Source organism: Pseudomyrmex gracilis, unplaced genomic scaffold, assembly GCF_002006095.1.
Source record: "Pseudomyrmex gracilis isolate BER0280 unplaced genomic scaffold, ASM200609v1 scaffold_65, whole genome shotgun sequence".
Lineage (NCBI taxonomy): Eukaryota > Metazoa > Arthropoda > Insecta > Hymenoptera > Formicidae > Pseudomyrmex > Pseudomyrmex gracilis.
In genome coordinates this window covers 98,339-125,704 of record NW_018020649.1, presented here as the reverse complement: position 1 = coordinate 125,704, position 27,366 = coordinate 98,339, and the positions used below count along the sequence as shown (strand labels likewise).

At 42.6% G+C, this 27,366-nt stretch overlaps 1 protein-coding gene across 1 annotated transcript in view; it reads right to left on the bottom strand.

Moving 5' to 3' along the window:
* Window positions 1-319: 319 nt before the first annotated feature.
* Window positions 320-27,366, bottom strand: part of LOC109854420 (telomerase-binding protein EST1A-like) — an 86,597-nt gene continuing 59,550 nt past the window's right edge. Inside the window, 8 exon segments of the mRNA XM_020427489.1 lie at window positions 320-1,840; window positions 2,260-2,341; window positions 3,228-3,448; window positions 6,630-6,792; window positions 24,468-24,719; window positions 25,037-25,210; window positions 25,458-25,561; window positions 27,209-27,321. Coding sequence (XP_020283078.1) covers window positions 1,704-1,840; window positions 2,260-2,341; window positions 3,228-3,448; window positions 6,630-6,792; window positions 24,468-24,719; window positions 25,037-25,210; window positions 25,458-25,561; window positions 27,209-27,321 — 1,246 coding nt within the window. The 3' untranslated portion in view covers window positions 320-1,703.

Genomic DNA, 27,366 nt, shown 5'->3' with positions numbered 1-27,366 from the left:
CGTCTATACGTAATTGTCGAGCTCTTATACAAGATGTTTGACGATTACTTTCAAATCTCTCGTAGGCAGATAAAAGGAGTAAAACTGAGTCGAAAAGTCCTGAACCCATTTTTTTTCTATTACATATAATAAAGGAGTAATTGTTGAATAAATCAAGCCAATCAGCGTTGACCTTTAGCCGAACGCGCGTCAGTGAACCACGCGCCTGGTGTGCGTGAGCGCTGAGTCGTAGATCGGCGCTGATTGGCTTGATTTATTCAACAATTACTCCTTTATTATACGTAATAGAAAAAACTGGTTCAGGACTTTTCGACTCAGTTTTACTCCTTCTACCTGCCTACGAGAGATTTTGAAGTAATTATCGAACACCCTGTATATTAAGTCGTTACATTTGATCCGCGATTTCGAAAGAGTCTCTCACAATTGTTTCCAAATGTAACGATTATTGTGACACGATATAATCAACAATTGAACTGATTATCTCGATTTTGTTTTTCTTCTCTTCCCGGCGTGTGGTAATTTGTTGGAAATGAACCGTCGCTCACGATGGACGTTATGGCAGCTTAAAAAGGTGACAACATTTGATGATTTTTTTTTCGTTTAAAGTCGAACTCGTGAAAAAACGTCACGACGAATTGTCACGCGGGATGTGATGAAAATATAGACACGTGTTCACAAAACTGCGAATGAAAACATCGTACGCGAACGCATCTCGTTTGTCGCGTTAGTCGTCTCGAATGGACACACCTGTATACACATATATATATATGTATAATATAAAAAGTTTAATATAACGTTTCCCATGAACAAAGTGAATATCGCAAGCAAAACTATACAAAAGATTGTTCGGCCGCAATAGGCGACTGTCATCGATAAAAAAAACAATCTACAAACATGATAACTTCAAAACAGCATTGCTTTTTTTTACCGATTTTCTTCGCTTTTTTTTCTTCAAAATCTCACACGCACGTCGATTGTTATTTCTTTATTTCGGGTGAATCTTCGCTGGAATATAGCCGTGAACCGCATCCAACGCGATCTTCCGAATCACTTATTACATGGTCCCCGCGTGAAAAGTCTCTCTTCGGGATTTTTTTGCGTCTACATGTTCGAGAGATATAGGGAACAAGTTAGGACTACTAAGGTAGGAAGCGTCACGCCCGTGTTCGAGAAGCATTCAAATAGCTCACGTTTCCGGCAAGCGAAACGACAAGCTTGCCGGCTATTTCCTTCTCATCGTCATTTACGCTTGTTCGCAATTCTACACGCGACCGCGCGCTTTTGTTTTTCTCTTATCGTTTTCTTTATAGAGACGTTTCTTCTGTTCATCGCATTTGCGGTGGTTTTTTCCGTAATAGGATACAAAAATTTAGAAAAAAAAAAAGTGTTGTAGGAGTACACAGTCTCGGATATACCTGACGGGGAGATGAACTTACGCGATGACGACGTCGTGCGCGTACAGTTGACGGCCGATCAGCCGCCTAAAAAGATCCGCGATGACGAGAGCTCTTCTTCTTCTTCTTCTTCTTCTTCCTCTTCTTCTTCATCTTCTTCTTCTTCTTCCTTTCCTTCATCCTCTCTTGCTTCTTCGTCCGCTTCTTTTTGTTTTTTGATCTTGATCTTGTTTAAGAGTCTGGCCGAGCTCGAGCGGCAGGAACACGGGAGATTTCTCGTCAAATGAAGATGGATCACGTCGTGTTGTCTCAGCCTAGTCCGGCCCATTGCATGAAGTCGGGAACTTCTCTCACGGGCACGTCCCTGGCTAGAGCCTTCACCCTGAGGTTTCGGTCTTCCGTGAGCAGGACCACTTCACGTCTCAATCGCCGTGGTTGTCCTTCCTCTGTTGAGGCAAAAACTGGGAATCCTCAATGTTTTATATCAAGCAGAAGCCCCGCTAATAATTTTTTTCCGTCTGAGTAATCTTTAATAAATTCGAATTAGCGAACTCTCGCCTCAGGAGATTCTCTTTAATTAAACAGGTAACAGAGAAAAACGTTCCCTCGAAATATATATCTTTTTTGGTAAATTTACGTATCTCATTCCCTCTCTGATAACGCGGAATCGCGCGGATGTAACAAAACAATAAATTATCTTTTCCTATATATTCATCTTATATATAAAAAACAAAATTTGCAAAATAAAATCGCGCGACTATAAAATATCTTCGAATAAAATGTTTAGAACAATCGATCGTCACGATACTACGAGATTGATTAAAAAATAAAAAAGAAAAAAAACAATACAATACTCGATGCCCACCTGTGTTTGCCTGGTCCTTGTTGCTTCTGCAAAGACTGAGGCACGTAGTCAATATCCTGTCGTCGTTTCGTGTCAGCCCATCCTGAAACATCGCGAGACATTGAATATGCCGATGAACTCGGCAGATAATTACCCATTCCGCGACGAAACAACATCGAGAGCAGAAAACGAGCTCTCTCGGATTCGTCACACAGGAATTGTCATTAAAATTGAGCTTTCAGTTCAGACCGGAGGCACACTGTGTTCGCGTAACACTCAAATGTGATCAAGCATTGGTCGCGCGACGTCGTAGAAAATAGCTTGCACGTGGGTGTTCTTCTCCGTGTGATCGGCTCGTTATCATAACATTCACGCTTCGATGAACACCGAGTTCGAGTGCCTATCGTTCCGTCGGTCTTTAAAATAAATGTTCCGCGCTCTATGTACCACGTGGCTGCTGTAACTTCTCGCGCGCGCGTGTGTAACCGTTAAAATCCTACCTGCCTATCGACTAAACGTCCAAATCGATTCGCTTTATCGTGCCGTTTCGTACGCCGCGGGCGTTCACGTATCAAATCGCTCACGAAAATATCACGAGAAAAAATTTGCGTATTCAAATCAGTCATGGGAATGGGTTTTGTAATTGCCATTGACATTCGATTACATTTAATTATTCAACAAGATGCGATACAAGATAATAATGATAATAATTTCCTTCTCGAATTAAAGGGACGTTTTTTTTTCGAGAACAACGCGGGAGAGTTATTTGAATTTTTATGAACTTGTTAAGATAAGAAAGATCTCTTCACACACAAAAAAGTGAACAGAAAAATTGTTCATCGAGAGTTTATCTCGGTCCACGTTACGGGACGCGATCGATGCAAATTTTTGTGTCCTCCGAATACCACAGCAAACCGAATACAGTTACTCGAGAGGCCGCGATGTAAGCGTAACGAATCGCCGAGGTTCGTCTCGCTTCTTTACCTTACCTTGTCGACGTCTTCTTCCACCGTAAAAGTGCTGGATGTGAGAACGGTGCCTCTCGTGGTTAAACACCGAATCGCCGGATTTCGGCTTCTCGCGAAGGCCAGCGCCGCCTTAGCGCTCTCGGCGACGCGCGCCACATGCTCGGGATTCAGAGCCGCCCTCGATGCTGGAGGACAATCTCTCGCATCGGCGCCTCGCGCCAGACCTTCCAGTTCGTTTAGAACTACAACAAGAAACAAACCCAAGCGCGATTCCGCTCGTTAAAATCAAGATTATTAATTCCTCGTCGAATCTCGTTTCGTAAAACGGCGTTCCGTAGAAAAATTAGTTTTAAAAACGAAGAGAGACCTTAGGAGAGAAACACCATGTCGAAAGAAATTTATGGTCACAGTCGTCGCGAACGTTTCAGGTCGCATACATTATTACACGCGTTCATGTATGTACGAGCCGTGAGAACTTAACTGTGAACGCTGACCGTTGCTCGCCATCGTAGAGTCCAGACAAGCCCGCGGCGGCCTGACTGGCTTGCGAGGTCAAAGGGCAAGCGCGCCGACCGATTTTGCATGAGGGTGCACTTTCGTTTTTGGGCCCCACGAGCCGCGCAAACGATACAAAGAGGAAAAATACAACACAAAAGAACCGAGAAATATTTTCTTACCAAACAATGGGATGAACTTTCTATTTTTTTTCACGATTTTTTTTCTGTTGTTTTTTTTTTTCTATCTTCTAAAGAAAAAGAGTTTTTGTTAGTTGGCAATTTGGCACCCGATAAACTTCGTTGTCTCATGAAAATATTTGCAGAGACAATTTTTTCCATCATCTCTCACACATTTTACCACGTACGTTTTGTTTATAGAAAGAATCGAAAGAGTTTGAATTGATACAAGTCTGGCAAAAAATCGTCAGAAATCGAGTTTATGTCACACTTCATTTATGACGTGTCACTTCCCGATCCTACGTTATCTCTTTTGTAAGGAACAGACGCGTGAAATTTTCTCAGCGAGAGGATTATTGTTGAGTGCTTTGAGAGAGGTTTATCGACTTTATTTGCCGCAGATTGCCGCGCGCAAACGCGCCCCAGAGAAGCAATCTACGGAAAATGCAAATAGGAGATTCAGCAAACTTTCCCCGACTCGATAAATTAACCGGCTGCCAGCCTTATCCTCCTTCCAGACCAGACTCCCCGAGCGAACAGACAAGGGTGCTTGGTAGTGGATGAAGTTTGCGAGACAGAAGGGGCGGAAATAGAAAGAATAACTGCGCGGAGCGAGAGAATACGGGAAATGGTGTTATTTATCACCACGGATTTGCAGACGTCGTTTATCATTGTGCGATAAATAGTCATTTTGTTCGCTGATATATAGACCCGTGCGATGATCAATTAACCATTAGATTGTCAGTACCTAAACATTTAAATGGAAATTCGCTCGGAAAAATCGAGAACGGATAAATTCTTGTTTTATTTCAACAATGCGTGTTTGTGTTTTTGGCGTAGAAATATTTGAACCTGTTGTGAGAACGGATGATGAAGTCGAAAAACACGACGAGCCGTGACTAATTGATAATCGCGATAATGTCACTTTTGAGCTATGAAAATCCTCGAAGCAATAGTCCTTGCCCGATCGCGCAACGGTCACTACCCGGGTCCTAACCCTAACAAATAGCTCGGCTAATTCAAAAAAACTCTTCCGCAAAAAGATTAACAAGAAATCTATGACAAAAATAAGATACGGACAATATGACGTAAGTTTCCGTAAGATATACCGTGCGGCATCATAAATAGATTGTGCTGAATCGACGATTGGATCAGCGTTAATTGGCGATAGTGATGATGATGATGGATGAGCCTTTCGATTTCCAGCGGCCTTGAACCTTGACATCAGCCTTGTCTTCGGGCGAAACGTATATATGTGTGTATGTATGTTGTGTTGTAACTTTCACGATTCGACATTTTAACGAGAGTCCGCATTTTGCATTATCATGTTTCAGCCAACTTGGCAAATTCAATTTCTACAATGAAGTTGTTCCTGTGGCATTTCAATCGAGCAAATCCCTCAATACAGTAATACCAACATATATATATATATACACATATATGTATATATCTCGAGATAACGACTCTACTCGTACACACAAAATGAATTCGTCACGAGAAATGAAATGTTTGCGTTAAGATATATACGCGCGAGGCAATAAATGCTCCGAATGTACGACGTCATAGCTATTATTCAAGACGTATTGCTATAAAACACCATGAAAATGTCAACCGCGCCGTGGAAGATTTTAAATTTATCGCTGATTGCGTTTTGCTGAGTAGCGAGTGCCTATAAAATGCGACTATTAAGAAACAACCGCTCGTTCATCGTCGCTCGCGTCGTGCTATGCGTCATCGTTGCTGTCATCGTTTACCGAGACCGATTGAAAAAGAAACGAAATAGAAACCGGCATCTTGCGGTGTTAGGTATCGATGTATTTGTAAAAGACTCGCGGCTTGATGCGCGGTGAGTTATCACGTGTTGCGTGATCTCCGCGTTCTGTTGTCACTCACTTTCGCTTCATCACAAGAAAAGTGATTTAACGTCGAACAAAGAAAGCTCTCTTCTAGTTAGTAAAAACAGATAATTCGGTAACGAATGTTTAAAGAATATACAAAGAATATTTTTTTAAGAAAACTACTACTACTGTGGCTGTAACGGTTATATTTACATAGCGGAACGTGTGCAGCTGTGAAACCGGAACGCTGCGTAATGCTTCGGATTTAATAATGACTTCGACGTCTTCGGGGCCGTGAATTCGTTTGGATCCCGACGCGGGACCGTTAAGGAAAGCGCGCCCTGACAATGCGCGCGACCGCCGCGATCAGCGGCGCTCGGGAGGAATTGCTCAACGCTAATTGGAGCGGAGGAATCGACGGCAGCGGCTCGCATTCCTCAGCATCATCATCCTCCGCCGACGAGAGCCGGCGAGCTGACGCAAGCGCCGTTAATGGCCGTATCGGCCGGAGTTCGATCCGGCTCTGGCGACCGCACAAAGCGTTTCTCCGACGGTAAGCGCGACGATAAGCACCGGGGGTAAATGGAACAATTCATTCTCACGGGACGGAGAAAGAGAGAGAGAGAGAAGAGAAAAACAAGAGAACGGGCAGGAAAGTATCTGCGACAGGTGACGCGTAATGACGATGACCTAATGAACTATGCCGCGCGCTAGAGAGATCGGCGAGCCGACTATCGTCGACAATGAACGACGCAAGAAACAAAGAAACTGAATTTGTTTGCGCGATTGCTTTGACACAAGATCCTTCGAGAAACGACCCGATCAAACGACGCGGTTTGTGTCGATCTTGTGGGTTCATCTTTCCGCGATTGTGTAAAACACGTATAGTAAGATTTTGGTATCACACTTACCCACAAGTGGCACCATGAGGGTGTAGATCGGTTGCGCACCGGAAGTTGCTCTTGTGATTGTTTGCAGCTGCTGCAGATAATCGATGAAACAGTTTGTGTCTGGCACCAGTTGTCTTGGTCTCACTTCGATCTCCACCGACACCGACGATTTTTGCAAGATTGCCTGGAAAACATTCCAAGCAACGTCCCACATATTAGAAAAATATAAATATATATCTAAAATAAAATTAAAAATAATTTTGAATATTCCAAAACAATTGTAATTCGCTACAACACACCGTTAGAACTGCAATATTGTTTGCTGCACTCTCTTGCAGATATTGAAACAAAATACTGGGTTTTAAACAAACAGCCGCGAGTCCGAGTCACGTAATGCGAAAATACAGGAGACAAAATTTGGCTCGAAATCGGTTTCTTAATGTCTGGACCTTAGCTCTTTATGCGTTTTCTACAGATAAAAAGAGAGAACGCGCGTGCGTGTGCAGGATGCAACGGCAGACGCATTATCGTTCCGATTGAATCCCACGTATGCGAACGATGCTTCGTGAGAGAGGCAGTGGCGCGCACCAATGTCGGCTCGGTAACACAACGTGAATGCCAATTGTTGTAGCGCAGAAGCTATACAAACCGTAATGATGCCGCTAATGTTGTTTCACTTCGTGAAAAGACAGAGAGGTTGCTTCCGACAATAAAGAACTACTTTTTATAGATGTCTCGGAGTTTCGAAGTTATTTATATGTACATCTTCTTCATTAAGATGCTAAAGTATTCGGTATTTTAATTGTCATCTCGGTTTGTTACTACGTTTTAAATAATTCTAAGATCCTATCGCCGATAACGTCACATTTAAGTAGAATATTATACCCACTAACACACCTAATAATAGCTACTGAAAAAACTACCTGAATTTAAATACAGTTGTAAGACGAACAATTTATTATCTACTTTCTTTCGCGCTTCTTTTTCGAATAGTTGCTCTTGATTATCAATCACAAAAACGTAAATTTATCGGCTACATTATAAATTGAGAATGCAACTTAATGCGTGAAAATCAAAATTAAACAATATAAAATTTTCGTAGAGAATTAATTGTTCAATTTGAATCACGTTATTACATCTCGAGATCGCAACAGTATCTCTCGAAAATTATTCGAGGATGTGCAGGATATGGTTTCGCGCTAATGTCCGTGCGATGGCACGTACGGGTAGGCGAAAAGCATGCGAGGAATCTGAAGACGAGCCTAATTGCTCGTGGGAGTACACGGGCGGAATGCAAAACTAGGGGAGTCCGTGCACACTCGGTTCCCGTGACGTCGCCAAGCCGAGGCCACGTCAGTGTGTAAAGTCACACATGTGGAAACAAAATTCGACACCCATCGACGTGCTCGTTGGTAATTTCCATTTTTTTTTTTTTTTTTTTTTTTTTTTTTTTTTTTTTTTTTTTTTTTTTTTTTTTTTTTTTTGTAAAACTATCTACACCCGCTTCTTCGCGAAAATTTGCGAAACACATTTCGTCTCTTAAAAACAACGCCGAGGTATCGAACTTCTCACATTTATTATTTTCGAGTTACTCTGACCGAATCTTCGCGCAAACAATTCTTACGCTTCTTCTTCGAAAAGTCACGCGCGTGTATCAAACGAGAGATATACCGATTTCTCTTCTCCGACTTTCTGACATAATAGGTATTTTTAAATCTACCATTCTCGCGGCGCAGGTATAATAAATAACCGAAGAACACCCATCCACGTTTCCTCGTAAAGAGTTTAATGCGAATTTGGAATGAAAGTCCCGACTCGGGTCCCGAGAACCAAGTTTTAAGCCGCATAATCCGATGTATACAAAGCTCGGAAAGGGCTAACACGTTTCAGAAATACAATATATATTGAAGTACAAATAAATCTTGGCGCGAAATCACCGTGCGGGATTTATTACGTTCGACTTTAGGGTGCGTTTATTTGCGCGAGCGCGCGCCGTCGATTGTCCCTCGTTTTATAAATTATTCATCGTATGATCTGCACTAACGATAACCGCGCACGACGTTAAAACCCTTTTGCTTCTCGGAGTACCTCCAATTCTGGACGTGCTTCGTTTTCATTTTTTTTAGCGGACTCATGATAAAAAAAAAAAAAAAAAACTTCAACTCTCAAACCGGCCTGTCCGAAAACGTCCGAAAAGTTCTGGGGTAAGGACAAAAAAAAAGACGCGCACACAAACGTCTATCGATTATTTAAATACACACGTAAGAGCTCGAAACATGTATAGATTAAAAAAAAAATAAATTGAATTTCAAAAACTTTTTAAAATACAATTTTTTATTTTATTTTATTTGCTAAGCACGAGATTCACGAATCTCCTACTAGCGAGCCACGTAGTTTCAGGCTTCGAGTAGACAGCGACTCGTTTGTAAATGAGCGAGAACATCCGCTTGAACATTCAGGCGGGGCACGACGGCACGACGTGTATAAGCGAAATGTCCATTCTAGTTACAGCGACACGAGCGTCAAATTTAATTTCCGCGAACTATATGCCGTCAGACGAGAGATTAATCCGTGCGTGACGTTTACACGCAACCTTTATTAGATTGCAATCAATCCCACCGCGATTAATGGTCGCTCAAAACAGAATGATCTCGCGCAATGATCGCGACTTGTCAGCCGAGAGATATCCACGGATCTACGGAGATGCTATTTGTTATTCGAGATATATTACGAGCGAGGAAATATCAACTCCCCTTTTTTTCAAATCCCATAATTTATGCGGCCTACGTTATCGCGTCTTATCACGAGACGCTAACGTCACCCGCGTTCAGGCAACCTTTTTCTTTTTCGAATTCAATTCTTCTCTTTCGCTCTCTTTCTCTATCTCTCTCTCTGGCACGTCTCATTACGGCGCGCTGTGCGTGCGACAGCATAAAAAGTTCAGGAATGTACTCCCGTTTAAAGTATTCGTGAATTCTTAAACGATGTGGCGTGTACCGTTGCACACTCCCGCGAACGTAGCACCATTCGCCGTGTGTTTCTCTCTCTCTCTCTCTTTCTTTCTCTCTCTTTCGATCGTCTCGTTCACGGTTTCTCGTCACTTTTTTCCCTCCGTGGGCCTGCTCGCTCCTCACACCTCGCGTCTCGCACCTCGGCCTGAGCTCGTGAGAACCCTCGTTGAATCACGCATCGCGGCCCCTACGCCCGCGCGCATATTAAGCGCACACCGACACGGGTCTTCACACGCTCGAGCGGGTCCGCGCCCCGTAACAACATTGTAAATGCGCAACACTCGCGGAAACGTACCTGGTAACCGTCGGGGACAGGTTCGCAAGATCGTCTGTCCGGCGAACAAGGAACGTGCGCGCGTGCTCGTGCCGCGGCTCGAGCATGGAATAACGCTCTTCTGCGGATACAAAAGAGAAACGGAGTCGTCGGTTGCATTTTTCTTGTCTCTCGGATTGTCAGCCGAACATTTGTCGCCGCGAAACAATCCGTCAATGTGCGAAAGAGACACTCATCGATCGAAACTCTATTAGCTCTGACCTTGCTTCGTCAACGTTTCTCGCGCAGTTTCGCGATATTTTTCATCCGATCTCATCGAATAATAATAACATCCTTTTAGAAAATTGAAAAATTATATTACTGTAATGTGTTTTGATAATGCTATGACATTATTATATCGTTCGTATTGATTTCTGTGAGAAAACTCTTACGAGAAATAGATTTTCGTAAGTAGGTTACGATAAAAGAAAACCTAGGTATTTTTGATGACCGAATGCTGAATAAATGATATGACGTAAAAGCACGGGGAAAAATAGTAGAGTATCAGATTCGGGGATAGGAATACAACGGTTCCTTCAGTTGCTTGTGAATAAATTATACATTATTGATCTCGAGAAAAGTTGGCGCTCGATACGTATCAACGCGCGCGATCTTAATATAGTATCGAGTATGCGAACACCGTACAAGTTCAATACGGTACCTGAGAAAAAGAGAGAACACAGAGAAGAAAAATCAAATATATATATGTGTGTGTGCGTAGGTAACACGTTCCAGATTACACATAAATGTTACACCAAGAGATGCGTTAAAAAGTTCGGTTGTCATAAAACGCACGATGACACATTACGGGATAATGAGTAGCTGATCGATAATTTATGATAATTTATGATAATCGCAAGATAATTATAGTAATACAATAATCTGCCACTTATTATTCGTAATTATTCTAGAGAAAATAGAGGTGCAAGGGGCACGCCGAGGATGAAAAAAAGCTCATTCAGCAGATATGATAATATTGCACCTGATAAAGAATCTTTTTTTAATTTAAAAAAACGACAAAGATGCGTGGCGTGAGGAGTCAACGTTTGCAGAAGGCACAGAAATCGATTTCTTATCGAAAACCCACCGAAGGGTTCGTCGATGAACAAACTCGAATTATTACGGGCGGCGTTCGTGTGCGCCCATCGGGAACGTGTATACCTACGTAAGTTCCCATAAATCAGACAGATATCCAGTCTCACCAGTCGCGAACGATCGTCGTGTAGCCGTGTTGCTCCATAATCGTTACATCTGTTACATCGTAATCGTTATCGTTTCAATTATCCGCGAACCCGTTCGGCCGACGGAGACAGTAATCGAAAAAGAGAAAGAGATTGAAAGAAAGAGAAAACGAGAGAGAGAGAACGATTGACTCGTACAGGTGCAGCTGTGTCGTCGTGTGCAGTCGCTTCGCATAATTCTCGCGTTACACCTAGGGTTAAGATGTTTCCTCCCCATAAGGGAGAGGAAGGTCGCGTCCGATAGTCGCGGCGATTTTATTGACTCGACGCGCGATTACCACGTGGCGAGAAACCGCGCGAAGGAGCGGCGTGTGTCAACGCGACCGCGAAAGCCAATGAAAGAGGAATCCGAAGTGCCGCGATAAATTGCGAACGATACGATCTAAAACCGCCTATTTTCTGTCCGCGCGTACAATTTCGCGGACGTATCCCAACCACCTCTCCTCGGGGGAATTATGGATTCGATATCGTCGATAATACGCGATATGAATATCTCGAACGTTTTCTCGTATCTGCAAGCTCTCGCGTTTCTCTCCTGCTCTCTCTCTCTCTCTCTCTCTCTCTTTCTTCAAATCCGATAGTTTTCCCGGTCTCGATAATTAAACGTTTCAGCTTCTTCCAAACAATTTGTAATAAATGCTAATTCACTACGCGAGACCTCATTTGCATACATATGGAAAGCTCGTTACGCATGCACCAATGGCGATCGTCATGAAATACGCGCGGCGATAACGAGTCGACAAGTTTTCCAGAATGTTCCGCGACTACGAGAAAATCGCTCGCGCGTACGATCGCCATTAGCGCGTGGAATTCCGTCGGAGAACGATTGCCGGAAAGAGATAATGATAATGGAAAATATGAAAAAACCAGAGTGAGCCGATCGAAAAAGCGCGGACGGGTCGCGGCTACACGGGAGAAATCGCGTCTATGAGAAAGGGAGGACGCTCGTAATTCCATTCTGATTTTATTGGTTTGCTCCACCCCCCCGATGGAATTAGCGAGAGCCGGGTTATACGGACGATATATTACGGGAGAATCGCATTCATAAATGCGACCAACGGTTGCGGTTCGCGACGACGATCCTGCCATGCGTTCGTAATGGCGCTCGCAAATCAGATCGTCTCTTCCTCCTCCCACGTCCCTTCCCCGTCCCTTTTACATCCCGCGCAACCATAAAATATCCTCACGTGAGAATTGTTCGCGACGGCAACAGCCGGTTGCTTTCTCAGCTTTTGTTGGAGATTCACGGAGATCCGTCCGGAAGATAATGCGCGGCACTAAAACCGCGCATTTTCGCGCTTATTGACGCGAATTTCGCCACGTGACGATGTATTTATGTCAAAAGCAATATTGTTGCTAGTTTCTAGATGAAAGAGCAAGTCGTAAAATTTGCGATATCTACTTTAGATACTATTTTAGATTTAAGGATTAACTTCAACGTTTGTGGAATCCGTTCTACAAGGTCGTATCTAAAGTGGATCTTACGAATTATGATCTTCAGTCTCGTACTGAACTCCTCCCCCTCTCCCCCTCTCAAACGCAACTATCTTATAATCCTCCGCGGACCCGTTGACTTTGTGCAACACAGTTTTATTTTTTCAAGCAATATAAAAAAACATGAAAGCCACATTTCTTCCTCAAATTTTAGTATTTCTAGATTGCGCTAGTAATTGTGAGTGAAAAGTTCGAAACACATCTTCAACTTACTCTTTGCGGTTATTAAAAGTATTCTTTCTTGCTCATATGTTTCGCGGCATTTTATGGCAATACGCAGTTATGTCTCAGCTAATCATTATGTGTCATGTATTTCTTTGTTTAATTTGTTTTTTTTGTGTTAATACTGTTTTTCTATTTTATATTTTTGATAATTTTATTCTCTCAGTCGTCCCAATACACATTTATTGTATTTTATCATGTGTATAAACGATACGTGTGTATAAACAATAAATTTAGAGTTGGAAACTTTCATATTGCAATGAAGCAATAAATATGAATTTTACTGCAATAATAAATTTTATCGCTTTATCGGTTTATTGATTTTTATTTTAATTTATTTTATCGTTTATTTGACTAAAAACAACATAAGGTAATTTTTAACGTACATTTATTCACTAATATTTTTTAATCATCGTTATATTAACGCTTTCATATAAAATTGTATACCGAAAATTGATGTTGCAACACAAAGTGCAACGCGCGTTTACCGCGGTATTGAAAAATTAAACGCGATAAATCGTTGGCCGGTTTTCACTTGATCTTATGCGGAAAAAAAAAAACATGCGGTCCGAAATTAGTTTTTCTGTTTCTCTTTCTGCATATTACCGGAGCACAAAAGAAGAATACCGAGAAAGAAATGCTGCTGCCTGAAGACTGAAGAGATTCATTTCCGACCAAGCTTGGTAATGAAAGGTTCATTGAGGTAATGTATCCGCAGAGAGCGAGCAACTGCGCAGACCTTCAACATGAACTCGTGCTTCCTTCGCAATCCGTAGGCAGACCCTCGGCTTTAACTACACCGTGAGTGCCTCGTTGCAACGACGCAAACATTGACATTGTCACGAGCTGCACGAATTTTTTCTCTCTTCGTCCTCCCGTCTCGTTTCTGTAGAGAGAAAAGTGAAGACAGAAGGAAATGAGGAGAGAGAAAGAAAGAGAGAAAGAGAGAGAGAGAGAGAAAGAGAGAGAGAGAGAGAGAAAGAGAGAGAGAGAGAGAAAGAGAGAGAAAGAGAGAGAGAGAGAGAGAGAGAGAAAAGACACGCATTGGTCGCAAAGTGCAGAGTTAAAAAGACGAAGCAGAAGAGAGAAAGAGAGTCTGTTTGCACTGTCGATGACTGAGCCAATAGAAACGACAAGAAGTGGTACTCGCTTTTCGATTTTCAAAGACAAGACACATCGTCGGGCGCATTCCTGAGATATTTCTGCCCGCCGTGTCGATGGGATAGGAAGGTAAATTGAAAACTGGACGAGTGCGGAAAATGCTGCGAAACATGCTGGCATTGGCGCGGCGCCGGGTGCACTCGATACGATACGAATCCGAGAGCCAAGACGAGAAACGTCGACCTTCCGCTGGGGTGCCGAGCGAATCGGAAGAAATCTCTCGCCTCCGGCGCGACGAGATGGTAAAGTAAATTGTCGCCTGTGTTATATACGAGTGGAAACGATGTCGTAGTTGCCAAGCGGCCCGAAAGCTGTCGACGGGATGCGAAAAGCTCGCAGGGAGGCGAAAAAAGAAACCGAGGAAGAGAAGATTATGTCAAGACCAGAAGACTCGGGCGACGTGAAGTGGAAGTACGCGAGAGAATTTCATATATACGAAAAAATTTCTATACCACCTCTCACACTTTAAAGAGCGAACCACCAACGTGCTTATTGATCGTAAACGACAGACTGTTCCCCTCCTGCAGTTGTGACCTTTTCCCCTTGGAAAATACAACAAAAGGCAACTCGTATACACGCGTTTGTAGACATCCAAATGAGAATAAATTCGTCCACCAGAGGTGAAGGAACTTTGTACTTTTACAATGAAATCCACACTAGTCTCTTAATAGTATACACAATTATTCGAAAACGGATGTGAACGTCGATAATATTTTGAATAAATAATTCCCGCAAACACTGACCTTTGTACTTTCTGATGAATGTTTGCGACATAACTCATTTCACGCTAAATTGACGTGGGAGACAAGAGACGCATTTTCGGCGACGGTTTACAGCACTCTGGGGAGAGACGAGTCTTTCCTTAATATCGCGTAAGTTAAAAGATCTGTCCCCTCGCGGGAAAGGAGAGATGGTAGCAACAGCCATTACTGCGCCAGCCAGGCAGTGTCGGGGGACAACGGGCGCCGCACAATGTTCTTCTCCTCGGCGACAGACCCCTTGGAGTTCGGGCGAGAGGATGACAGACGAGAAATGTTATCTCGAGTCTGCGGATGATGTCGAGGGTGAAGTCCGACCGCGTGGTGATTCCCGCGGGACCGTGACTCCCGTAATATCTCGACCATGAATGTTTGAATATGACGGCCGGTACTTGACTACACCCTCGCTAGGGTATACGTCTTTATGCGCCAGATAGCTGCGACGAAGGAGCTGCGACTGTGAGAACCAAAGAGAGAAAGGGAGACGCGAGAGAAAAAAAAGGATTTTGCATATTTAAAGACAATATTTGTTTCACACGAGATTTCTACACGTCAAATATTAACAATGAGTTAATAATATACCGTAGCAAATCCCAACTTTTCGCGCGTCGCGTCGTGGTGAAATATCTCACGACGCATATGAGAAGCCAGAATAAACCTCGGCGTGTTATTAATGGGCAAAAATAGACGAGCGCAAGCTGACGCCGAACAACGACGGTCTGCGGTCCGGCGGGGCTAATATTAAGAGGGTAGCGCGCGGGAGATTTTTCGCGGACGTCCGAAACGTTTTGCGTTCCGTTGCGAGATGAAATTCGGGACGTGCGCCCCCCCGTCGCGCCGCGCGCACGTTAAAATATATAAGTTCACTCAGCGGGAAACACATTCCACGAAAGAGAAACGAGCGAGGGACCGTCACGACAGGTGTCTGTCTCGTCGCCGCGCGTCTGCTGGGATTTATTTCTCTGATAGGTATAATTTATTTGCACTCATAAACATGCGCCGTTACGCACGCACACGCGCGCACACGCGCGCACACACACGCAAGAAGCGTGCGACGTTCGAAGCCCTCGCTCCGAAGAAAGTAACGAGAGCGAACGAAGCCGTAAATCACAATAAAGCGTATCGTTTATTAACGACCTCATTTAGCCACGGCGAAATAACGTTCCGATAGTAGGAAAGCAGAACCCGAAACCCGGGCGCGTCTCGCATGCATTTTACATGGCAATCGCGCCGCCATTTATATTCCGAACGTTGCCCTTGTTGCCTAAACGATCGGCCGCGCGGAATCACCGCCGAATGCCGCGATAAATTATCCATTATGCGGGGAATACGCGAGATATCGATTGGCGTTACCCTTCCCCATCGAGAACTCCTTCTCTCTTCTTCCCCCGCTATTTCGCAGCGACCACAATGCAACTCGATGCCCTACAGCTACTAACAATACCAGAGTACCGACAACAATGGTGAATGTCAAAACGCTCGCGTCGTATTACCGTCATCGTGGCCAATACGCCTTGATTGTTGCCCGTCAGTCCGCGGCTAATTAATTGGACAGCAATATGAACGGTACGTCGGTAACGGGATACCACCGATCGACCTGCTGTAGTCGAACGACTCGTCGATGAAAGAAAGTGGTGTCAATCAAGGACTCTTGCTTTCAAATCGCTCTTACTTTTAGCAACAGCGTTGACAGAAAACTAATTACGCGAACTAATTACGTGAGCAAGACGAGAGAGAGAGAGAAGAATACCAATGTGTCTAACACGGAGAGCAATTGTTTAAATGACAGCAATTAAAAAAAAAGAAACAGATAGTTTCTCGGCGCGTTATCGTCGTGTTTACATAATAAATTCGATAAAAACTGCTTTTTGCCGTTCGTACATGAACGTTGTGACCGGGGCTTGGGAGCGAAGTTATTCCCGACTGTAGAAATAATCACCATAACGACGAAGAAGATAATTACTTTGAAGTAATTAGTTACTAGAGCTCGCTTTACTCCTACTCGCGGTTTTTGTGCGACGGTCCTTCTGCACTTTTTTCTTAACTATCGCCATCGGTAGCAGACGCGCATCCATAAAACGTAATTGCTTTCCAGTTTAATCGCGCTTTTTATCGGTCGCGTTTGTCGCGAAAACAAATCTCTGATTCGCTTTAGTCGCGCGCGACTCTCTCTCGTACAAGCAATGAATAAAATATTATCTTCATCGCAAAACACGCCGTCATTATTTCGCGGTCGTTTGCGAACTGTTGATTTTTACAAGCGCTCACCCGTGTAAATCCACGGCGATCGCACAGAGCGAGACAATTTGTTTTTCTGTCTTGTACTTGTATAAAAAAAAATTACGTACATAATCTCATAAAAATAAATTTAAAAAAACACACACACAAATTTATTTATTCGCTACAATCTCAAGCATCGGTTTCTCAGATTGCGTCACATGTTTGTGAATCAGCTTGTATTAAATTCAAGGATGTAACGAGCAATTGTGTATGCGCGTGTATGTGTATACGCACGAAAGAACATCTTCGAACGCGATTATTTGTGAAGTGATAATGACTAATTTCGAGCACGAACATCTTTTTATCATTCTCTCGCGGAACAATCTCTTCCGTCTAAGAAATCCTTCGGTATAATATATATTTACAACCCGAAGACTGGCCTTTGTAAAATCTCGCGTAAAGATAGAATGAAAAAAAGCTAGATAAACTACAAATTATAAACATACTTGTCGGACAGATAAAATAACAGAAATTAATAGCGAGAGTAAAACGATGATATCTCTTTTGACTATTATCTACTCACTAACAATGAGTCAAAAGACGTGTTAAACCTTGATTGAATCACGTCTACGTAATATAAAAACGAGGCAAGAAAATATTAATCTAAGCTACAGTTTTTAGTCGTGAAAGAAAATTGAAAAAATCCAACTCCCAATCACAAAAGTTGACGAAATCTATTAAGCACGCTATACGCTCGCGCGGTTAATGATGGTGGAAGATGATGCGATGCTCGGAATCAAATGTTTAAAAAATACAAGCTGCGGAAATTAAATGCATCTTAGCCTCAAGAAGGAAATTTCATGCGGTCGCGTATAATTTGAGCGTTTTACGAGTAAATGGAAGAGCAGTTTGACGAAATTACGCTTCGGTCGTAATTTTCGCTCGCTCGTACAGTCCGGAGAGGGAATAGGCATCGGAGGCCTCTTCTTCCACATCCCCCCCAGATATTAATTTGTATACAAGATTCGTTCGGCGCACGCAAGAACGCAGAAAAACGCGACGATGTTTCGCGCATATATAAATACGAGCATATAAATGAAAATTTTGCATACATCAGAAACCGACATTGGTCTTAATTGTTGCAAATTAGGATCTGTTTTAGATATGCACGTCAAAACGTGCAGAGAAATTGCGCGAACATTCGTCGGCAATTGCAACAGAGAGAAAAAGAAAACCGCGAAACGAGAAGAGAAACGCCCCTCTCGCATTCACGGATGAACCAACCGTCGAGCGTGAGAGATCGCCTTGTGATTTTTTTCAAGGCACGCGAGTCGAAAGCTTTCACTCATCTTCCCCATTCATCACGAGAACCCACACTTGAAACATGATGGTCCACATTAAACAACAAGCTCGAGTCAAACTTCGCTGAAAGCTTCTTGATGTATTCAGTTTGACAGTCAATAAAAAAAGAAAAACTATTTTACTTATTTCGTTTGCCGTCGAGACACGTGTAATATCCCCGCGGGGATGGAACATCTCATCATCGGGAAAATAAAAACTTTCACGAAAGAAAAATATACATGAAATATGTGTCAAGCAATATTTTTGACGCGATACTTGTTGAATATGTATATTAAATAAAATCAGCAAAGAAACGCGCTTGGAAGAAACCAGGGTGGGATAAAGATTTTAGAATAACCCTCGTATCCGCAATGAGAGAGCAGCTGAACTCTCTCCTGTATATGAAGCAGATTTAATTGGCATAATAAACCTTTAAGTAGGAGTCTCACGCAGAAGCAGCAAATGGCGTGTTAAGAGGTCGTTGAAGCCGTTTCCACCTCCTTACTCTCATAAAGCCAGTTTAGATACTCGCGATCGGCGAGTACTCAAACCGAGTACGTGGTATTATGTACTCGGGAAGGGTGTGTGAAAGAATATCGCGAGGTATTGACGCGAGGTAAGTACGCAGGGGATTGTAGGCAATTAACACCCTTCGGAATGGAAATGTGTAAGTGATTATTTCATCAGTTTCAAAGAGAGACTTCAAACGGACATGCAACAAACGTGAGTTTCGTTTGTTGAAAAAGAAAAAAAATATTTATCCTCCAGTTAAGATGAATTATCTAATCAAATTAAATTTTCTTTACGTCTTTGTGTACACACAAAGTTCGCGAGATGTCTATCTATATTTTTTTTTTTATCCTGTTCTTAAATTGCGCTTTCAATTACTTTGAGTGTTGCCGCGAGTGCTGTACGTCTCTGTCAAAAGCTTTTTCCTAGTTTCTGAAAATTGTTTATAAGTGGATCGAGTCCGGTTTCTCTGAAACTCGTTCCATTATGTGTTGCATCAATCCCACGATAGAAATTAAGGCGCAGCCTCAGGTACGGTTCAGTACGCGTTAGATACCGCGATACACGCGGTGAAAAAATGTCTCGAGGAAATGAATCGCTTCTTGCAGCATCCTTCGTATCACGGTGCGTTACCGTTAGCTCGGCCCTTGCGATCGCGCCGCGCACTTCTTTCTGTTCTTTTTTCACCGTCCCGGATCGCGCCCGGTCATCTTCGTTGTCCGACCGCAACGAGAGAGGCGAACCCGTTCGATATATTTCACAACAGCGCGGGACACAAGCGCAGCGAATGCCTGTTACTTGTAGATCGGAGCTGTTTTATTTCTAAACACACGATGATGTGTAAAGGTGTCATGTTATCTCTTTTTCACTTGGCAAACACGTTCGTTTCGATTTTATTCCGACCATGTAGTGTCAAAAAAAACATTTCAAGTAATTAATGAGAAGTTAAGTGGGAAGTTAATAAATTAATATTTTTGAAAAAAAGTGCAAGTAAACTGTTATCTTCCTACACATTTTAACGATTATTTTGGCATGTTCAAAGCCAATTATTTACTCTCCCACAAAAACGCACAACATTGGCAAAGTGATAATTAAAATCAAGAAAAAATCGAGAAAAAATGCGAAAATCTTACTCATGAGAAATAAAGATTCGGCAGAACCGCGAAGGATTATTAAATAACCTCCGTATACCGAAAGAACCCGTGGTTAAGACGCATTACGATGTTATCCTGAAACCGTGAGTCGTCCATGGTTCATCGGCCAAGCATGACGATCCGCCGCCGCTGCCGCCGCCGCAAAAAAGGAAATATCGCCCGAAGACCACGGGGCGATGCAGATGAAGGATTAATCGGTTACAGTTTGCGATGTATGTACATTCCGGTTGTCTGACGCAAAGAGCGCACGCGTCTCGGATAACGCTATTATCATCGAACGTGAGCAATTAGGACTGCGGATCGATTCAATTTGCGGGGCGCGTCTTCGCGCGGTAGTGAACTTTTTATTTGTTTCGTTAATCGCTCTTTTTTCCGCCCGCATACTTTAGCAGCGAGATAGAAATATCGTTTTAATCGACGTGACCAAACGCCGCGTGGGTTTACGTGGCTTCTTCGCAGAGACGTGCAATAGCACGTGACAAGCGGCGAGCAAAATGCGAATTTGATTGTACGAATGGGAGGCAAAAAAAAGTCCCCGCAAAAAGTTGTCCATGGCAAAACACGCGACGAGCCGCACAACGATCCGTTCGTCACATGCGAGCGTAAAACGAACATTTTTTTATTTCTAGTCGGCTGACTAGAAATATATATATATATATATATACGAGATGTAGTCAAAAAATAACGGGAATTTTCGTTTATTTATTAATAAAAATGAATTTTGTCCCCTTTAAAGTGATCTCCCTCAGATATAATATACTTGTACCAGCGCTTTTTCCAATCTTGGAAGCGCTTCTGGAACTCATTTTTCGGTATGGCGTTCAGCTCCTTCAGCGATTCTGTTTTTATCTCATTACTGACAAAACGTCCTTTCATGGTTCTCTTCAGCCTCAAGAATAGAAATAAGTCACAGGGGATCATGTCCGGCGAATACGGTGGCTGAGGCAAAATAACGGTTTTGTTTTTTAGCAAAAAATTACGAACAAGCAGTGAGGTGTGAGCGGGAGTATTATTGTGATGCAATTTCCACGAATAGTTTTGTCACAATTCTGGGCGTTTTCGTCGGATTGCTTCACGCAAACGGCGCATAACTTCCAGGTAGTATTCCTTATTGACCGTACAACCATATGGCAGGAACTCATGATGCACTACGCCATTGAAATCGAAGAAAACAGTGAGAAGAACCTTCACAGTTGATCAAACTTGTCGAATTTTTCAACATCTTCACGGCCCTCTTTGAAACGTTTGTATCACTCGTAAACTCTTGTCTTACTCATAGTAGATTTGCCAAAAGCCACAGTCAACATTTCAAATGCGGTGCTGCACTTTATTCCATTTTTTAAGCAAAATTTAATACAAATTCTTTGATTCATCTTTTTCGAAAGTAGAAAATCGCCGAGCACACCAAAACACGTATAACATTTTCGACTGTCAAAAATAAACTGAACATTCGAAATGGCTACAAATGTCAATATACGTCAGAAACATGTGTACCAACAAGTGTACTAACAATTTTTGAAAATCGGATTTATAGAGTCCGCGGAAATTCAAAAATTCCCGTTATTTTTTTATCGCACCTCGTATATATATATAGTCAGCCGACTGATAATATATATATTATATATATATATATAAAACATTTTCATCACGAGATAAAATCAATGATTGACAATAAACGTCGTCATTTATAGACCCAGAATGTATAATTACAGATGCTACAAATCTAGTTTGAAAATCAAGATAAATATAAAAACAAATTTATGTATGGAGCTAATTCCATACATAAATTTGTTTTTATCTTTATCTTGATTTTCAAACTAGATTTGTAGCATCTGTAATTATACATTCTGGGTCTATAAATGACGACGTTTATTGTCAATCATTGATTTTATCTCGTGATGAAAATGTTTTTTTTTTGTGTGTGTTTAGCTTTCTAATCGATATTTTATATCTCCCGACATCGAGCAAAGAATTTATTTATCGCGGATTATCTCTCGACATTAAGTAAAGGATCGTTCACGGAATTTTTTTCCTCATTTAAATTACATATTTACTTACGTAATTTTTCACGTAACTACTAACTGTATTATTAATTTATTTATTTATGCGCACAATTTCCGAACCTAACATTAAGGAACTAATTAAAATCGGCGCAAAGTTGTTGATTAATGAATTAATTTCACTCCGCCGAAAAATATCAGTCTGCTTCTTAACAAGAAGCGACATATCCGCGTGAAATAATGAAGATAGAAAACGGTACCTACCTGTCTGCCTCGAAAATACAATTTCGGGCAGAATTGTTGAATCCGAAATACGGTAAAATTAAAACGCCTTATCTCCGCTTTCTTTCCGGGCAAACCGTCCGGTTTTCGGAGTTTACGGTTCAACCGGTTCGCGATATTCACCGTCACGCGAAATTTCGCCGTCCAATTAAACGCAGTGTCTCTCACTCGGACTAATTTGCGTTAAAGCAATTTCCATTGCGCTTTGCGAGATATGCAAACCGCAATTCACTCAACTCGCGCGAGAGTGGCATAATTCAGGTTCACCGTTGTCCGCGGAAAAACTGGTTCCGAGATGTATGCGTGTACAACAGAATTGGTCTACATTCCGAGGCAGGTTCATTCAGGCGTCAAAATTGACCCATACGAGTTTCCAGACATAACTCTTACACGTGTGGTTGCGATTCGCGACTGTAATATTCCAATTACACGCGCAAACGCACGAGTTTATCGCGTTATAAATTTTCACGAGAAATCGAAAGACTCTACAGATACATAAGAATGTACGCGATCATGCAAAACCTTATTTACACATCGACAGACAAAAAAAAAATCTTATCCGTCGTGTGTGGGTTTGCGGTAATGAAATTCTCCGCGCACTTGTTATCGCGCCTCGCCAAACGCCTTGCAAAAAAGAAAAACCGATTCGACGCGAAAAAGTTCCGGTGCAAAAAGCAATGGAATATCGCGAGAGAGAGAGAAAGAAAGAGAGACAGTGGAGAAACACGACCTACGATAAAACTGCATCGCACGCTGTCGAACAAACTACCGACGGCTACGATATCGCCGCTATTTATTTCGGCGGGGTCACACCGGTCCTTCCGCCAAACTTTATCCTCGAAACAATTCCACGGCCGAGAGTTACGGGACCGAGGTCCGTGTTTCGCCTGCAGTTTCGCTCCGCGTGATAAAAGTGCGCGCTCGAAAAATTCAAGAGATACCGGTGAAATTTATATCGCGCCTTCTCGGATAGCGTGGAAAAGCCCGATAAACTCCGGATAAGACGAAGCGAAATTCGTGGCCGATCGTTCGCTCCCGTTGATTTTCTCGTCGATACTAGAGATGTAAATCGAGAAGATATTCCGAAGCACCACGGATTTGATAGATTCCCATCATCATAGCCGGCAGTGTAAAAATGTACATCGCGACTTTTTCAATTTATTGACGCGTGTATCCAGGAATATCATCTTTCTCGATAGTGATTTTTTTGTCCGAAAAAAAAAAAAAAAAAAAAAAAAAAAAAAAAAAAAAAAAAAAAAAAAACTGAACGTCAATCATTCGTCCCTGTACGTTTAAAAATGAAATTTGCATCTGCGCGAAAAAATCAAGCTGAGAAAAAAAGAAGAAACACAATCGCGCGTTGCGTATGGGGCCTCTGGCCAGTTCTCAGTTCTTCCTTTTGTTTCTTCTTTTTATTCCAGAAGATATCGAGAAGAGGATAAGAAGTACGCGCGGCCAACCATAGTATGCACAAAATCCGGCCCCAAGCCGGGGTAAGATAATAAATATGCAAAAAGGAGGAGTTTTGATGCCGTAAATAAAAACGTGGGCTTGCGTGCCTGTGCGAGGAGAGAGTCTGCGGTGAAAGAGGATCGCGCGGTTCGAAATAAAAGAACGAACACGGGGCTGGGAAAAGGGTAGGGTGCATTTGAAGGGTAGAGGAATGCGAAAGAAAGAGCGGAGTCTCCGCTAGAGCTTCTTTTGCGAAGGAAGCAGCGTGCGCGCGTTGTAATCTCTTGATTTAGTTCGACTTAGTCACGATAAATGGCGTTCGGCCGATACTTTGTCGGCCGTCTCGAGGCGAGAAGACGGGAAGCGAGGAGAAGGGAAGAGAAACGCGCGATGGAGATCGGTGGTTAGACCAGTATCGCGCGGTTGGGCAATCATTCGGCGTCCGATATTCGCGGACGACGTCTCCATCGGCGGAAGATTGCGCGCGGCGCTAGCTAAATTTGGAAGCGGCGAGATTCCTTATCGATCCTGCGCGCACCCGAACGCCGCTCATAGCATCTCTTGCCTAGCACAAGCCATGACGATAGAGTTGCTACGTTCACGAAAATGTCGTGAATCTGATGCGGAGACGATGTGTATGACACAACGTGTATTCGTGAAATATAAATATAATATATAATATATGCTTTTATACACTTACCTGTACTCGCTGTCGATGTCGATCTTGTTTCCGTTGTCGTCTCTCCAGTTCTTCTTTTCTTTCAATCAGCGACCGTATCTCGACCGCCGCCACGGGAGCTGTCATATCGTCGGGCATATTACCGCACGAGGGTAATCTTCTCAATGTGGGAACCGATTCCTCTTCTCCTTCGCTGTAACTCTCTACCAGAAGTTCTGAATCGCTCTGCAAGTGAATTAATTCCGTTCCTTGGATAATACCCGTACTAGCAATCTGATTGAAAATTTCGAAAAAGACATTCTTAATCTCCAGATCTGTTCCAAATTGCTTTTTAAAATAATAAAATAATAAAACAATTAAATAATAATAAAACAATAATTACAAATTTCTATAATAAATTTTTCGATTGTACGTGAAGTACATTTTATAGAAAGAATTAGAGAAATAAATTTTTTGAATCGTAAGTACAGCGACTCTCTTTCGATTGTCGCTGTTTTTTCGAGCGAGAGGAAATACAAATTCCGTACAGCTCTAAGCGAGACTGTACTTTGTGCGTTTTCTCCGTAGAGCCAGAGATTTACGACAGTTACCTGTGTCGGCGGCGAACTCGGTGAACTCGTGCTCGAGGCCTCAACCACGGAAACGTATTCGTTAACACCGGTCTCGCTCTTTTGCAGCTTCAGTACCGGTGTCTCCAAGCCGCACAAGAACACTTGACCGAAGAAAAGGATCTTGCTTATCCTGAGACACACCTGAGCCACTTCCTGAAAACGCGTCCAGAGTTCGTTTTAGCTAGTAGACGTCGAGCGAGATATTCCCCTGACGTGCTAAAGTTCTTCCCAGAACTTGGACATTTTCTCGAAACATAAATGTCCTCTCAAATTTAAACAAACTCGTCTTTTAAAACTTATTGTTGTCAAAAATGTATAGACTCCTTTTGGGCGCGTATACACGTCAACGTAACTGCTCTTAAACAATCTATAAATAATTAACGCGCTAGAAAAAACTCACCATGTCCTCCGTTTTTTCCACGTAGCAAGGATCCTGAGGATTGAGCATAAGAGGAGTAAAACCCGCCAACGTGATATCTTCTGGCAGTTTAACAAGTTCTAATTCTGAAACACAAAGAAACGCGAAAGATTCGATAACACCTCGGGCGTATACACATGTGTAATGTCGCTCGAGTTACGTTATTGTGCCAAATTTGAGTTTTTCAACGGTATGCGATAGATTGACCTTAAATTCACGCGAACGACGCGCGAAGATGCATATCACGTATTGCAAAAGGAGCTCAGATGTATGTGCAACGCGATTTAGAATCGATCAGGTGTGATCGCATTCTGCTAACTCGTCGCTTTTCGTGTTCGGCAACTTAAGTTGTTTTGATAACGTAACGCTTAGATGCGGTAATAACTTGCAATATGAAATTATAATCCGAGGCAAAATCTAAAAATAATTGCGCGCAAATGAGATAATCGAAGATATACTTAAATATCGAACATTCCTCGAACGGTTCTTTGTTCGTAAAATAATTAAAGAGAGTAAAACCCTTTTTTCGATAATTACGACAATCAATAAAAAAAGTTCTGTTCTGTCTCGTCAACGATTTCGAGAGACAGGCGTTAGCAAAAATTTCAATTTCACGTGTGACTTGGGGAACTTGGCGATCTTATCAATTCTAGTCAGCCGTGTGATCAGCCTCACCGACGCGCGCGTAGAGTGATATTCACTATGAGTAACGCGCACTTCTCTACGTACATACATACTCGATTTAGAGGTAAGTGTACCGCGAGCAAGGACGCGCCGCGAAACTAGAACGCTAGTTTCCAGGCGAACGGACCCGTTGGAAGACCCAGTTCGAGATAGAACTCGCGATCGCGTCGAAGCGCGATCTTGGAGGGGAAAATATAAAAATCTCGTCGTGTGTTTAAATCAAGCAGGCATTCGCGCGGCCAGCCGTTCTTCCAAGGTCTTTGCCAACGATCGATGAATAGCTGCTAGAAGAAATGATCGAACCTTGATTTATTTACGTTGGGCGCAAAAAATTTTAAATATGACATTATGTAAACAGTTTTATTTTTCTTTGTACAAAGAAAAGTGTCGATGTAAAATGAATCTTTTTTTTTCGAACTCAATATGTGATGAAAAAAAAACCTTTAAGTTTACTCTCTCAAAAGAACGATTTAAAAAAAACCGATAAACTATTGTTAATCCTGAAGCTGTCCGCACAGTTTGAATATTATATATTTAATACTTATTATATGCGCGTGAGAGACGATCGCCAAAAAATTGGCGGAAGACGTCACCGGAGATCGCGGTGAGGTCTACACACGTGAATGAGCTCCGGGGCAATGTAATTTGTGTATTCATAACATGCGCGCGGCGAACATATAGTGGCGATGTGGCTTGCACGCACGCTGAAAGACCATTGGCCACACGCTACTAAATGGCCGCAAAGAGAATGGCACTGCAGTGGTCATGTCGAACGTATTCACCGTTACGCAACCGTCGCTACCTTACGGGTCAACAGACCGGGCACCGACTTCGTAGACTACGAGAAACGCAGCTTTTTCGATTAAGTCTGGTCCAAGTCTGACAGATCGCCAAGTCAATCGCTCACAAGCGCAATCGATGATCAGACATTTTAACGTGAAAAACATATTGTTACGAGTCAGCCAAATTTTGCGATCAAAGACAGTTTGCGATCATTGTTTGCTGGATACGAAAAAAAAGTTCGAGAAACACTGTTGAATTCTTCTTACCTTCTTCGCGACCCTCGGCATCCTTGCCCTGAATCAAAGTTGTTCTGCTGTAATTAAGTTTCTCCAAGAGGTTCACCATCGTCGCCAATCTGCTCCATGCGTCTCCAGGCGGGCTGTTGTAACAAACGAGAAGTTCGGAATATGAAGTTTCATCGCGC